At 38.8% G+C, this 12902-nt stretch overlaps 1 protein-coding gene across 2 annotated transcripts in view; it reads left to right on the forward strand.

Annotated features, from left to right (window-relative positions):
- Positions 1 to 12902, forward strand: part of Dip2c (disco interacting protein 2 homolog C) — a 409010-nt gene that overhangs the window by 270399 nt on the left and 125709 nt on the right. For both annotated transcript variants that reach the window (XM_052157069.1, XM_052157070.1), the window contains 3 exons: positions 7216 to 7350; positions 8859 to 8978; positions 10758 to 10955. In XM_052157069.1, the coding sequence (XP_052013029.1) occupies positions 7216 to 7350; positions 8859 to 8978; positions 10758 to 10955 (453 nt within the window). The remainder of the gene's footprint in view (positions 1 to 7215; positions 7351 to 8858; positions 8979 to 10757; positions 10956 to 12902) is intronic.

Consider the following 12902-nt stretch of genomic DNA (forward strand, 5'->3'; position numbering starts at 1 on the left):
AAGGGAAATCTTCACAGGTGCACCAGTCAGCTGAGTTTTAGTTAATTCCAGGTGTTGTCAATTTGACAACCAAGAACAGCTATCACCGTCCCTGTCTCAAAAAATAGTTAGATCAATGGGAGAAAGACACTCAATGTCAAGTTGTGCCCTCCACTCATGTGCATACCCACATAAGTGCACAATGGTATGTATAGATGTAAACACAAATACACAACAAAAACTAATGTGTAAAAATCTTTGATTATCTACCACAGAGATACACTATTTGTTCTATAATGAGCAAGAGCCAGGCAGTTGGATGTTTTGCTTGTGGAGTCTTCTTTATTAAGAAACTCATTCAGAGAGTTTGAATAGCCACTATTATAAATCATCCTTATTTATCTGTAATCATCATAAGTATTTATAATTTTCAAACACTCTTAGCCTTGAAACAGCACATGTATACTAATTGGTGATGTTACCACAGCCTGGCTTCTAAGGGCTAAGATCCCCCTATTGCCCCAACCTCTCTCTCAACTGGAGGCAGTATTGTGGTTAAAGCATTATAATTTCAGAGCAGCTCAGCAAACTTTTCGTGTGAAGGGACAGAGAATTTTAGTCTCTGTGTGCATGTACCAGTGCAGCTGTTGAGCATGGTGTCTCCAGCACTAAAGAAGCTTCACAAACAAAGGCACATCTGTGTGCTGATAATTCTAAAACCAGTGCCAGGCAAAATCACTACTCATAGTTTGTCAATTCAGATTACTCCAAAAGCAAACTAAAAGTCTTCTATCAGATAATGCAAGGCAGAATAGAGATTGTCAGTGGAGTTCTGTGTCCAGTCCTCCATTTTACTATCAAGATGTTTAAAACATGTCTGGCGGTTCCTCTGAAAACTGGGCACCTCACTTCCAGAAGATCCTGCTATACCACTCCTGGGCATATACCCAGAGGATTCCCCACCATGTAATAAGGATACATGCTCTACTATGTTCATAGCAGCCCTATTTATAAATTGCCAGATGCTGGAAAGAACCCAGGTATCCCTCAACAGAAGAGTGGATGCAAAAAATGTGGTATATCTACACAATGGAGTACTATTCAGCCATTAGAAACAATGAATTCATGAAATTCTTAGGCAAATGGATGGAGCTAGAGAACATCATACTAAGTGAGGTAACCCTGACTCAAAAGGTGAATCATGGTATGCACTCACTAATAAGTGGATATTAACCTAGAAAACTGGAATACCCAAAACATAATCCACACATCAAATGAGGTACAAGAAGAAAGGAGGAGTGGCCCCTGGTTCTGGAAAGACTCAGTGAAGCAGTATTCAGCAAAACCAGAATGGGGAAGTGGGAAGGGGTGGGTGGGAGGACAGGGTGAGAGAAGGGGGCTTGCGGGACTTTCGGGGAGTGGGGGGCTAGAAAAGGGGAAATCATTTGAAATGTAAATAAAAAATATATCGAAGAAAAAAAAAAGAAAGAAAACATGGATAGGGACCTGTCACTTTCTGCTAGAAATGATTTCATAATGTGATCTTCAAAACACATTTTACCTTGACGTGTTAAAATCCAAATAATGCTTATTAGCTCCTAAAGTATGTTAATCATCCTTTATCTTCTGCACATTCCACTCTGGAGGAAATTAGCATTTGATTTCAAAAGAATGCTTCATTGGTACACAAGATAAAATTTCACCTAGCCACTGACTTCTAATTACCTGTGTTTTAAGTGCATTTAATTTAGAAATTAGTAATAGTCATTCACACATCTGTGCTCATGAGTTTCTCAGATTCATTCTTGGGACCTGACACAGGACAAAAGGCTAAGTGAAATCCCTAATCTGGCCTATGTTCAGGGAATCCTCAGCAGCAGTTCCTGTTTGGTTGCAGGACACTATGTCGTTGGATTTCTACAGTCACATTGAGGAAATAATAGTTCTAGCCTTGTTTTCACATCTTTCTGGGATTTCTATATCATAAGTATGAGGAAGAGTGTATGGGTAACTGTGTATAATAATAAAAGATGATCTTGACTCTTAGATCCTTAAATATGGAACCACAGCAGCCTTTTCCAACCTAACCTTCTCTTGGTTTGTTTTATAGATAATATAGATTTAAGATCAGTTATGAATCACTTTAGGAGTTTAGCAAACAGGAAAGATCAGTCTGTGGTAGAAGCAGTGTTAGAAGAGGGTTGTTGTGTAGCTGAATAACTACAAAAAGAAATCAACATTTTCCTGGCTGTAATAGGGTATAATATTTTCCTGAGTGTAGTAGGAGTATCATTGTGTGTGTGTGTGTGTGTGTGTGTGTGTGTGTGTGTGTGTTCTTATTTGTGTGTTATAGCAGATCTTCCTTAGTATATTACTCTGGGCTGAGACAATAGTTGTTGCTGCATCCCCAGTAGAGACCATTTTATTCAATTTCTACTGTGGGGATACTGCAGAGGAATGTTTTATCTTCTGCTTGATTACACATGGGAGAGGATATTGGTTTGGTAAGAACTCAAGCTGACTGAATCTCCTGGAATAAGCAGTGGTTGGCAAACACATTTGGATGCTTTGATATCGTAAGGGTGCTTCTGCTTTTCTGTCACCATCAGGTGCCTTTGTGGAGGACTATGTCATGTCTAGTGCAGTTGTGTTTTTAAGAGGAATATTTACACCTGATCAAAAGGAGGTATGGCCAGCCTGTGTTCACGCAAATCTTGTGGCTTGTCTGGGTGTCACCTACAGTTTGGACAACATTTAAGTTTCAATGCCAGGACTCTAGAGCATTCTGCTTGTCCTCTTTATTTAAATATCTGCATCCTTATTGAAGTATTTTGGTTTATACTGTTTTGTAGCAGCCTAGCCCATGACTTGCCAACCTGCCAAGAACCTGAAATAGCAGGGCAGACTGGGTAGGCTGAGTGGTTGGATGGGCCTGTCTCATGGGATGTCAGGGCACAAACAATTGGAAATCATGTGAGGAATGCTTCTTACTGGCTTATTCTCTGGCTTACTTGACTAGCTTTCTTGTATAGCCCAAGATATCCTGCCTGTGGACAATACTTCCCACAGTTGGCTGGGCCCTCTCATTATCATCAATTAAGAGAATTCTTTAGTCATTAGGCCACAGGCCTCTCTAATTGAACAGTTCTTCAAATGAAATCTCCCTAGCCCCCCACCCCCCACCCCACACCCCACCATATATCATAGGTTGTGTCAAGTGGATGATAAAAACTAACCAGCACATTTAAATCTGGAAATACTTAGTTACTTAGCTGTCATTGTTTCTATTTTTTTTATACTATCAGATGTATTAGAATCATTATTCCCTCCCTCATAGAAGTGTGAAATCTGTTTAATGCAAACTCTGATTGGATAGTCCTAATGATAAATTATGTTGAATGCATGGCTAATGTGAATCAAATTAAACCTCAGGATGTTCACACCCCGAGGTTTCTATTTTACAGGATGCATTTAGGATCTTGATCATTACAAGCTAGCATGGATTATGGGGGTTTTGTTTGTTTGTTTGTTTTGCAGTGATATGTCCCAGAGGGTATGTTTGGCCATGAGGTAGTGGAGTTCTAGAGAATTAGATCATTTGGAAACATGCATAAGAGCCTATTTGTCAGAAGCACAGACGAGTGTGACAAGGTTAAATACAAGAAGACAAAGAGGAAACTTGGATGATTCTTTTTCCCTATCTCCTCTCATAGGAGTAACCACGTGGCATGTCCTTCATCCTGCTCCTCCCTCTAGTACTCAGATGACTGCTCCTGGCAAAGGCACACCATCCTGGGGCTAGGTTCTCAGAAACTACCTGTAAGGATATGGAGCAGTTTATCTGGTGGTCGTAGTAAAATGCCATGGACTGTGAGACTTGAACAGGAAGTCTTGATTCCTTAGCTCTGGGGCCTAGAAGTTAGCGATGTGCAGGTATAAGCAGTGTTGAGTTCTCAGAGGCCTCTCTCCTAGCTCAGAAGAAACCACGCCTTTTGTAATCCCCACATGGTCTTTTCTCCGTCTATGTCTGTACCCTGAGTCTTTCTTTAAAAAATATTTACCTAGTTGATTGCTTGTGTGTTGGTTTGTTTTGGTATGCATGTGGAGAGAACATGTGCACCATGGAACATATGTGGATATAGGAAGACAACTTTTGGAAGTCTCTTGTCTCATTTTGCTTTGTGGGCTCCTGGGATGAAACGGAAGTCATCACACTTGCTCAGTAATTTACTGAGCTATCTCTCTGACCTGATTGCCCTTTCTGATGTGGTCATCAAATATAGTAGGTTAAGGTCCATTCCTCTAGCTTTATTTTTGTTTGTTCACTTGTTTTGGTAACCATCTACAAAGGTTACTTGACCCCACATATCCAGTCACATTCTGATGTACTAAGAGCTGAGTTGCAAGCTGAGAACCGTTAAAGAGCATGATACTCTAAGGAAGGAACATGCTGAACGGTCTTGTTAGGAGACTGTTGTCACCTTTGATTCTACAGAACATCCCTTGACTCAAGCCTTATACAACAACTGATTCTAACTGGCTGTTGAATGTTCTTGTGTACACCACAGAAGGACATGCTGGTGAGAAATCTCTCCTCCAGTACAGTGTGTGTACAATGGTAGTGAAGTATAGCACTAGTGTATGTGTATTTCCCTCACTGCCATTGTGAGGTGAGTGTAAGATAGGTGTCACCATCAATTATAAAATAGGAACCAAAAGGTATGGGAGCTTCATTACAGAACTTGGACCCATGTGGTTCAGTCATGTGTATATTTCTCAAACTTCTTGTTCAAGTATTTGGAACCAAAGGCTCTCAGGGAGGATCTGGTGGATAAGATGGGTCGGTCACCCAGAGTTGGCCATTTGAAGCCTCCTCAGGAAGGTAGATTACTCCCTTCCAGCTACCAATCTTTATCTAAGAGAGTTGTATAGTACATGCAAGGAAATTTCTGTAGAAATTTAGTCATTATCCACATGCTTGATATGTGTGTATTTGCCTACTAGACAAAATCCCCTCAAGTCAGTGGAAGGTTTTCTGTCATTCAAGAACATACGCAGAACCCCAAGACTCTTGTGCACATTTATGACCAGGATCCAACAGGGTGGCCTTCATCTTCTTGTTTTAGGTCTCTGACTATAAAAGTGCTTTTTACAGCCTATTTGACGACATGTTTTCCTATGTGGTGTTTCTGTGCTTTTGTTGATGGAGGTATCCATGAAACACCATGTCATGGTGAGTAAGAACAGCCTCTTTAGATTGAGTGCTTAGTCATTAGAGAGCAGCATGGTGTGAAAGGTTAGACATGGATGTGGCCTTGTTGGAGGAAATGTGTTACTGAGGGATGGTGGGTTTTGAGGTTTTAAAAGCGCATGCTGGGCCCAGGTGCACTCTCCCTGCCAGCAGATCAAGATGTGGTTCTCAACTACTGCTCATCCTGCCTGCTGTGCCTATTGCTGTGCTCCTGCTGTGGTGATAATGGATTTAAGCGTGGAACTGTAAGTGAGCCTCCAATTACATGCTTTCTTTTATGGAATTGCCTTGGTTGGGGCTGAAGAGATGGCTCAGCTATTAAGAACACTGGCTGTTCTTCCAGAGGTCCTGAGTTCAATTCCCAGCAACCATATGATGGCTTACAACCACCTGTAATGGGATCCGATGCCCTCTTCTGGTGCATTTGAAGACTACAGTGTACTAATACACATAAAATAAATAAATCTTATCTTTAAAAAAAAAAGAATTGCCTTGGTTATGGTGTCTTTTCTCACAGCAATAGAACAGAGACTAAGGCAGCCACCTTCAGGCAGTATCAGGCTATATACTTTTAATATGGAGTAGTATAAAGGAAGCAATCTAAAGTTTCCATATATTATGCATTAGTGATCAAAGTTAGCATTCTGATATGCATTATTAGAATTCACATATGTCTAATTCATTGATCATCTCTTGGACATGGACTTAATGCTCTAATAATTATAAAAACCTGTTCCAATGCCGTTTAACCATTGAAGAGCTTGACTCTGAATACTATAGGGGGGAAGTTTGCCCTGTTCTGTGGCCATTTGTACTGGATAGTTCTATGCCAACTTGATATAAGCTAAAGACATCTGAGAGGAGGGAACTTCAATTAAGAAAATGCCTACCTAAGATCAGGCTGTAGGCAAGCTTGTAGAGCATTTACTTAATTAGTGATTGATGAGGGAGAGCCCTGCCCATTGTGGATGGTGCTGTCCTTGGGCTGGTATTCTATAAGAAAGCAGTCTGAGTAAACCACAGGATACAAGCCAGTAAGTAGCACCCCTCCATGGTTTCTGCATCAGCTCCTGTCTCCGAGTTTCTTCCCTGTTTGAGTGGCTGTCCTGAATATCTTTGATAATGAACAGTGCTATAGAAGTGTAAGCCAAATAATCCCCTTCTTCTCCAAGTTTGTTTGTTTGCTATTTTATCACAGCAATACTATCTTTAAATAAGACAGCCATGGAATGACACTTAATACACTTAATACATTATAAGGTTTTTTTGAGTACCTATTTAGGACTATTCGTGTTTTAATTAACTGTTAAACTATTAGTTAACTACTCTTGGTGTATCTCACTATCAGGAATATCTTGAGAATTTTGCATGTATTAATTTGTTAAATCAACCCAATATATAAGGGGATCACCATTATTGCTTCAATTTGATATGTAGAAAAACTGAGGCACAGAGAGATTAAAATGTTTCCCCTGCTCTCCTGGAATCAACAATGCTGTCCTTTAAGTCCTGCTACCTCTGTTGTCACAGTAAGAAAAGTACCTTGCTTCTACAGACAAGTGCACTGCGTATGATACTTTATCCTTTGGTCATGTTAGGCAGTACTCTAGTTTAAATGCTACAGAGATTCACTGATCTTGCTCCTGTATGAAATTAAATCTGATCTTTACCTGTTATTCACTAGGGATTGTATACATTGTTTTAATATTAATCACGTTTGGGAGTTTTGTGGCTGACCTTGGTTTAGAATAATCTTTTTTTTTTCATTTTATGAGGTATTTTTTTTTAATATATATATAGGACTAGACTTACTTCATTACATCTGTTTCCAAGTGTTTGGAATACAGGCTTGTGTCACTATATTGGATCAAAATGACTGTTTTGTATGAGTTTGTCATATTCTAGACATTTTTGAGGCCCTATTGTTTGGCCTTCAGAATAACCGTGAGGCTCATAAGAAAATTATCTCCTGTGCTTCTTTACAGAAAATCATTCTGCACCTCCTGATGTAACCACATACACCTCAGAACACTCAATACAAGTGGAAAGGCCGCAGGGCTCCACCACATCCCGGACAGCACCAAAGTATGGCAATGCTGAGCTCATGGAGACAGGGGATGGTATGTCTGACAGTGAGGAGCTTCCTCCTGTGTGAACTTTGTACTTCCGTCCTTACTATGACCATTATTGATCTTTCTGACTGAAGGCCCTACTTCTAGACACTCATTGCTTGTCAATTTCCTTAGGAACTTTTTTAGAAGGTGATCTGACCAAAAATGTAAATTATCTCCAAATTGTCTAAGAATTTCTCCTTATTAAAAAGAATGTAAATATTGCATAATTTAGCCATGAGAAGAAATAGATTTAATGAGATGTTGATGTTTTTGGTAATATATAACTAATACTGGTTGAGTCATTAGAGTCTTTAAGAAATTACAGTATGTGTTAAGACCTTGATTATCTACTTCAGAAGGCAAAATTAAGTTAAGTGAAAAAAACCAAAATGATTTACAGGGGTGTTGTTAATGTCTTAGATTTTGGGAGAAGGAGTCATCTTTTTTTCTCAAAATTAGAAGTAAATTATCAGTGCTTGGATAAAACACAGAGTAAAAGGCTACTCTTAGTTCTCACATTTTTAATCATGGTGTTTTATAGTAACATTACTAGTTCCCAGTGTTCAATGCAAATCAGCACACCTCAGATGTAAACTTTCTGCTGCATTTTGCTTCAATTGTGTTATATTCTTACAAGGGGTCATAAAAGTTAGCATAGGATCTGACAGTAAAATTACAGGTTATTTTTTAACATTATGAAAAATGGATAAAACAGTATCAACTTACTGTAATAAATGCTCTTTACAATGTTGTTAATGTTGCTATGATAACTGAATGGTTCACAATTAACTATCTTGCTCTGGCCATCTCTTTAACAGTTGGCATGCTGTACTCAGCATGGTTGAAGTCCTAATGCTACTTATACATAAATATCAGTTAAACCTCTCACCATTCCATTTTTTATAGGATTGGCTGTCCTTCCATCCTACAGCATTGGCTTTAGTTCTCTTGTATAGACCCACTACTGAAACTGATCATTGATGTTATTCTTATCATTATTTTAAATCTTTTGTTAACTTTGAAATCTGTCAAGTTTCAGAATTGGGTAGATTCTCTGTAAATTATGTCAAAATTAGGTTATTCATTCTAAACTTCTGACTCCTGTGTTGTGCAGTCCAGTGTTTCATACTGTGTGTTCCCTCACCTCAGAATCATACACAGCAGTAGTACTAACATTCTCACCTAAGCTTCTAAGCCACTAGTTTTGGATTCATCAGAACCAAATTGATCTGGATTAATTGATGAGAAGATACTGTGTTTAGATATTGAGAACTATGGCTATTTTTTCATGTTTTTCAGAGCTTTACTTACTTTTTGGCTTTGAAAGTACACTTTGAAAAAATCTTTCCAGGCAATGGAAGTATAGGTCAGTGCTGAGACACCATTATTAGATTAGGCCTTAGGATGTATTCCCATGACAAGAAACAAAAACGTTGTTTGGGAAATTGTTCATAAATTCTCTTATTCCTTCCAGGGTTTATTTGTTCATGTCTATGGTGGTTCCTATTTTTCAGGTGTACCAGTAAGTAGCCGGGTATCAGCAAAAATTCAGCAGCTTGTCAATACCCTTAAACGACCGAAGCGGCCACCATTACGAGAATTCTTTGTTGATGACTTTGAGGAATTGTTAGAAGGTAAGTAATTTTTTTCTACCCCTTCTTTTATGAAGTCCTTGGCTCCTTGTACAGTGCTACATTTTATGCAAAGTGTCTTTATTTTGTTAAGAGTGATAATCTAGCCTTCCCTCAATAATAGAACTCTACGTCAGTGTGGGTTGCTGTTCCCAATGCATATCTGAAAGGTACACCAAGTGCTATGCAGTTAGAGCTTTGAAGCCATCTGCCCCCTCAGCACAGTGTGCCGCTGTTCTGTGACTTAGGCTTCTTCATAAGGACTCAGTGCTGTGATATAAAAGCAAAATGAAATGATAGAGATCCTTGGCTCAAAGCCAAAGGGTTCTTTTCTTCACCAACTTATGAGATTGGAGAAACACAGTAACGATTCTGCCCCCTACCTCAGTTAGAGTGAATGATGGGGGCTTCAACTAGACAACTTAAAATTGAAACACAAGAAATCTGTTGTTGGATCAAACCCAAGCTTCTTGTTTATTTGTTATCTGAAGTTAAGACTTGTAGTGGGTAATAATTAATAAAGAGTACCACCCCGCCATGTCTTTGCACTACTCCTTCCAAGTATCCAGTAAAGCATGACTCTTAAACTTGAAGTTAACTAAATATATTTATGTATATAAAACTTCCAATTACATAATGCCAATTTACAGTGATAAAGTATTATCTATTTTCCCAATATTTCCCAATATTTCTACCCTCTCCAAAACACCAGAAGCCATCTGGATATCCTGCTCATTTAGTCCACCTAGCTTCTCTCCACCCCTCGCTTCTCTTAGCTCCTCCTTCCCTCTCCCCTCCAATCACTGGCCTCTCACTGCCTCAATGTGAATGGATAGGAAATATCTTGCAACAGACTCAGCTGAGGGATGGAGAAACAGATGACAATGGGAATACGTGCTTGGCACCGGTGTGAGGATAGGATTTCAGATCTCTAAAACTCACACAGAATGCAGTTTGGGAAAGTATAGACAAGATCATCAGAGAAAGCTTCGGAGTGAGACTGGCCTCATCTGTGAGTTCTAGATTTGACTGAGAGACCCTGCCTCAATGAATAAGGTAGAGGAATAATGGAGGACAGTTTTTCACATCAATCTCCAGCCTCCAAATGCACACTCATTTGTATATGTGACCAAATGCTCACACATGCATACATGTATACCATGCAAAATATACACATGAACATTGAAAAATACAATAAAATGTATGGAAGATTCAGCTGATTTTCCAAATAGGAGGTTGAAGTGATACCTCAAACTCTGAGAGAGAATGCTTTTCTAGAAATAGGTGAAATAATTTCAGTTTCACACCTATCTAGACTAAAAAAAAAAAAAAAAAAAAAAAGGGACTGTGTTCTATGTTGAGGCTTTTAGTTTTATTCTTGAAAGTACTTTTACCCTGTTTTTGTTATTCAGAGTATTTGTAGATTTCTGCCTATATCTTGTCATTCAAGGGAAAATATAATGTAAGAACTGAACCTTTTAGAGTTTTCAATACAGTGTGCTAACTTTAAACCCAGGCATTAAAATGTGAGAATCAAGGCATGTGCTTCAGTTTTGTCTGTTATCTACAAATGTTCTCACACCCACCTAAGTTCCCCATCCTGTGTTGCCTTGGAAATTGTAAGCACTCAGTGCTTTTGTTATATCTATGGTGGTTTGGTTTTAGAAAAGCATGTTTTGCATCAGCCTTTAAGTATCAATCTTAGGTTTCTTATAAACAACTAAAATTATTACTCAATGGATATCTTTTTCTTAAAAATATTGTATGTTTAAATGTATTTAGTTCAACAACCAGATCCAAACCAACCAAAGCCAGAGGGTGCCCAGATGCTGGCCACAAGAGGGGAGCAGTTGGGAGTCGTCACAAACTGGCCACCCTCTTTAGAAGCTGCACTACAACGATGGGGAACCATCTCTCCGAAGGCCCCGTGCCTGACCACCATGGACACAAATGGGAAACCTCTGTACATCCTAACTTACGGTAATCCCATGATGCCACTTGGTTCTCTCTCTCTGACCTGTGCCTTCCCTGCATATAACCACTGCTGAATGGAGAGGAAAAAAAACAACACATCTCCCGGGTGGCTCATTTATGTCTGTGTTGCCTTGTTTGTTTTTGGTTTAAAAGTAGATGAAAATTTAAAGAACTTTTCCATTAAAAAATTGTGTTGATTGAGAAGTTACTACTTTTTTGTTTTTAAACTTAAAACCAGAAATGAATGTGTAAAGCTGTGATTGTAACTCTGCTATGTCACTTGATCTTGTTTATTTCAAATGAATACTTTCATTGACAATCAGTATAAAGTATATATCCAACCTTTGGTCCTAGATTTGACTCACAATTCCCCAGAATACCAATATGCTGTAATCCCAGATGTTGAAATTAAAAGGTGATGGAAACTCCTGAAGTCTAAAGTCCCAGAAGTTTTAAATCTCATAAATAGAGTTATGGAGAAATATTTAAAATTCTATAGAAGTCATTTTACATGCATGTATGTGTATATATGTGTATGTGTATATGGCTTCCTTGTAAATTGCTGTATAGCCCAGGATGGCCTCAAACTCTCAAAGATCCACCACCTTCTGCCTTCCTGATGCCAGGGTTAAAGGCATGTACTACACCTGGATTTGTTTATATTTTTAAATAGAGATTTATAGGAGAAAGATAGGGAAATGTTGGCGTAATACTTCATGGGCCACTTTCTACAATAATATATGTAAGAACAGAAACATTTTTGCTGAGCTAAACACTCAGGTTTATTTATACAAGTCACATAAAGTTATGAGCAGATGCGCTGCATTCATAATGAACCAAGTCAGAAAGCAAAAGTCTACATGTGTGTCACTACCATTGGCAATTGCATGCATCCAGCTTTATAACTCCGGCCCTCTGTAATGCCATGGTGGGTAGCCCAAGTCTTTGGACAAGACTGATCAAAGCCATTTGGGTCAGTGTTATGTTTATAGTCAGCAGAAAGCTGAGGTCTTGGGAATTTTTATCATATAAGAGTACAAGTATATAATGTGGACAACTACTAATTTCAGGAAATTTCATTGCATTTACATATGCAAACAAAATTGGTACTGAAAGTATCAATACCATAGGTACCTTTATAGAAAAAGTATTAATACCATAGGTACCGTTATAGAGACAAAAATGCACAAAATGAGTTATAACTGTGTGAACATCTATATCATTTGTATCTCCAGTATTGGAATAGGAACAGTACAACAATAAGAGATACAGCCTACCAAATTGTACAAAAGTAATGCTTACACTTTAAATAGTAGGAAGATAAAAGCCTGCTGACTATTGGGAGTCTGGCGGCTGCTGATTCTGGACTTGTGTTATTTTATACCATTGTTTTTGCTCTGGAAGGGGTTGAACTCAGGACTTTGTACACGTCAGGTACACATACTGCCAATGAGCTAATTCCTCTCCTAAGCCTTGTGTTCTAATCTCTGATGCAGCAAAGAAAAACTCCTTTCTAGTTCTCGGAGAAAAAGTGGCTCACTTTCTGCCTGTGTTCTTTCTGGTCTCCTGGCTGGATAGTTGGTATCAGTTAGTATCAAGGGTGACCATCCCTAACTTACCCACACTGATCTCTGAACAACCTCACAGACATATACAAGATAATGTCTGACCAGATTTCTAGGTGGTTCTTCTGTATCATGTGCTACCATCCTGCATCTAAGTGGACTAACCCCACGCCCAGACCTTGATCCTTATTCTGTCCCTCTGACAAAAATCTACCTCTGCTCTCTCAGTGAGATCAGGATTTGGCCCGTTGGGATTTCAACACCGAAATTTACTTTTAGAATTGTGACTTTTTAAACTTGACAGATTTTAATCTTTTATTGAGATCCATGGCATTTATGATTGTGTCCGTTTTGACATCTACCACTAAGAAACTAAAATTTGGATTCA

This window comes from Apodemus sylvaticus, chromosome 14, assembly GCF_947179515.1.
Source record: "Apodemus sylvaticus chromosome 14, mApoSyl1.1, whole genome shotgun sequence".
NCBI classification, from domain to species: Eukaryota; Metazoa; Chordata; class Mammalia; order Rodentia; family Muridae; genus Apodemus; species Apodemus sylvaticus.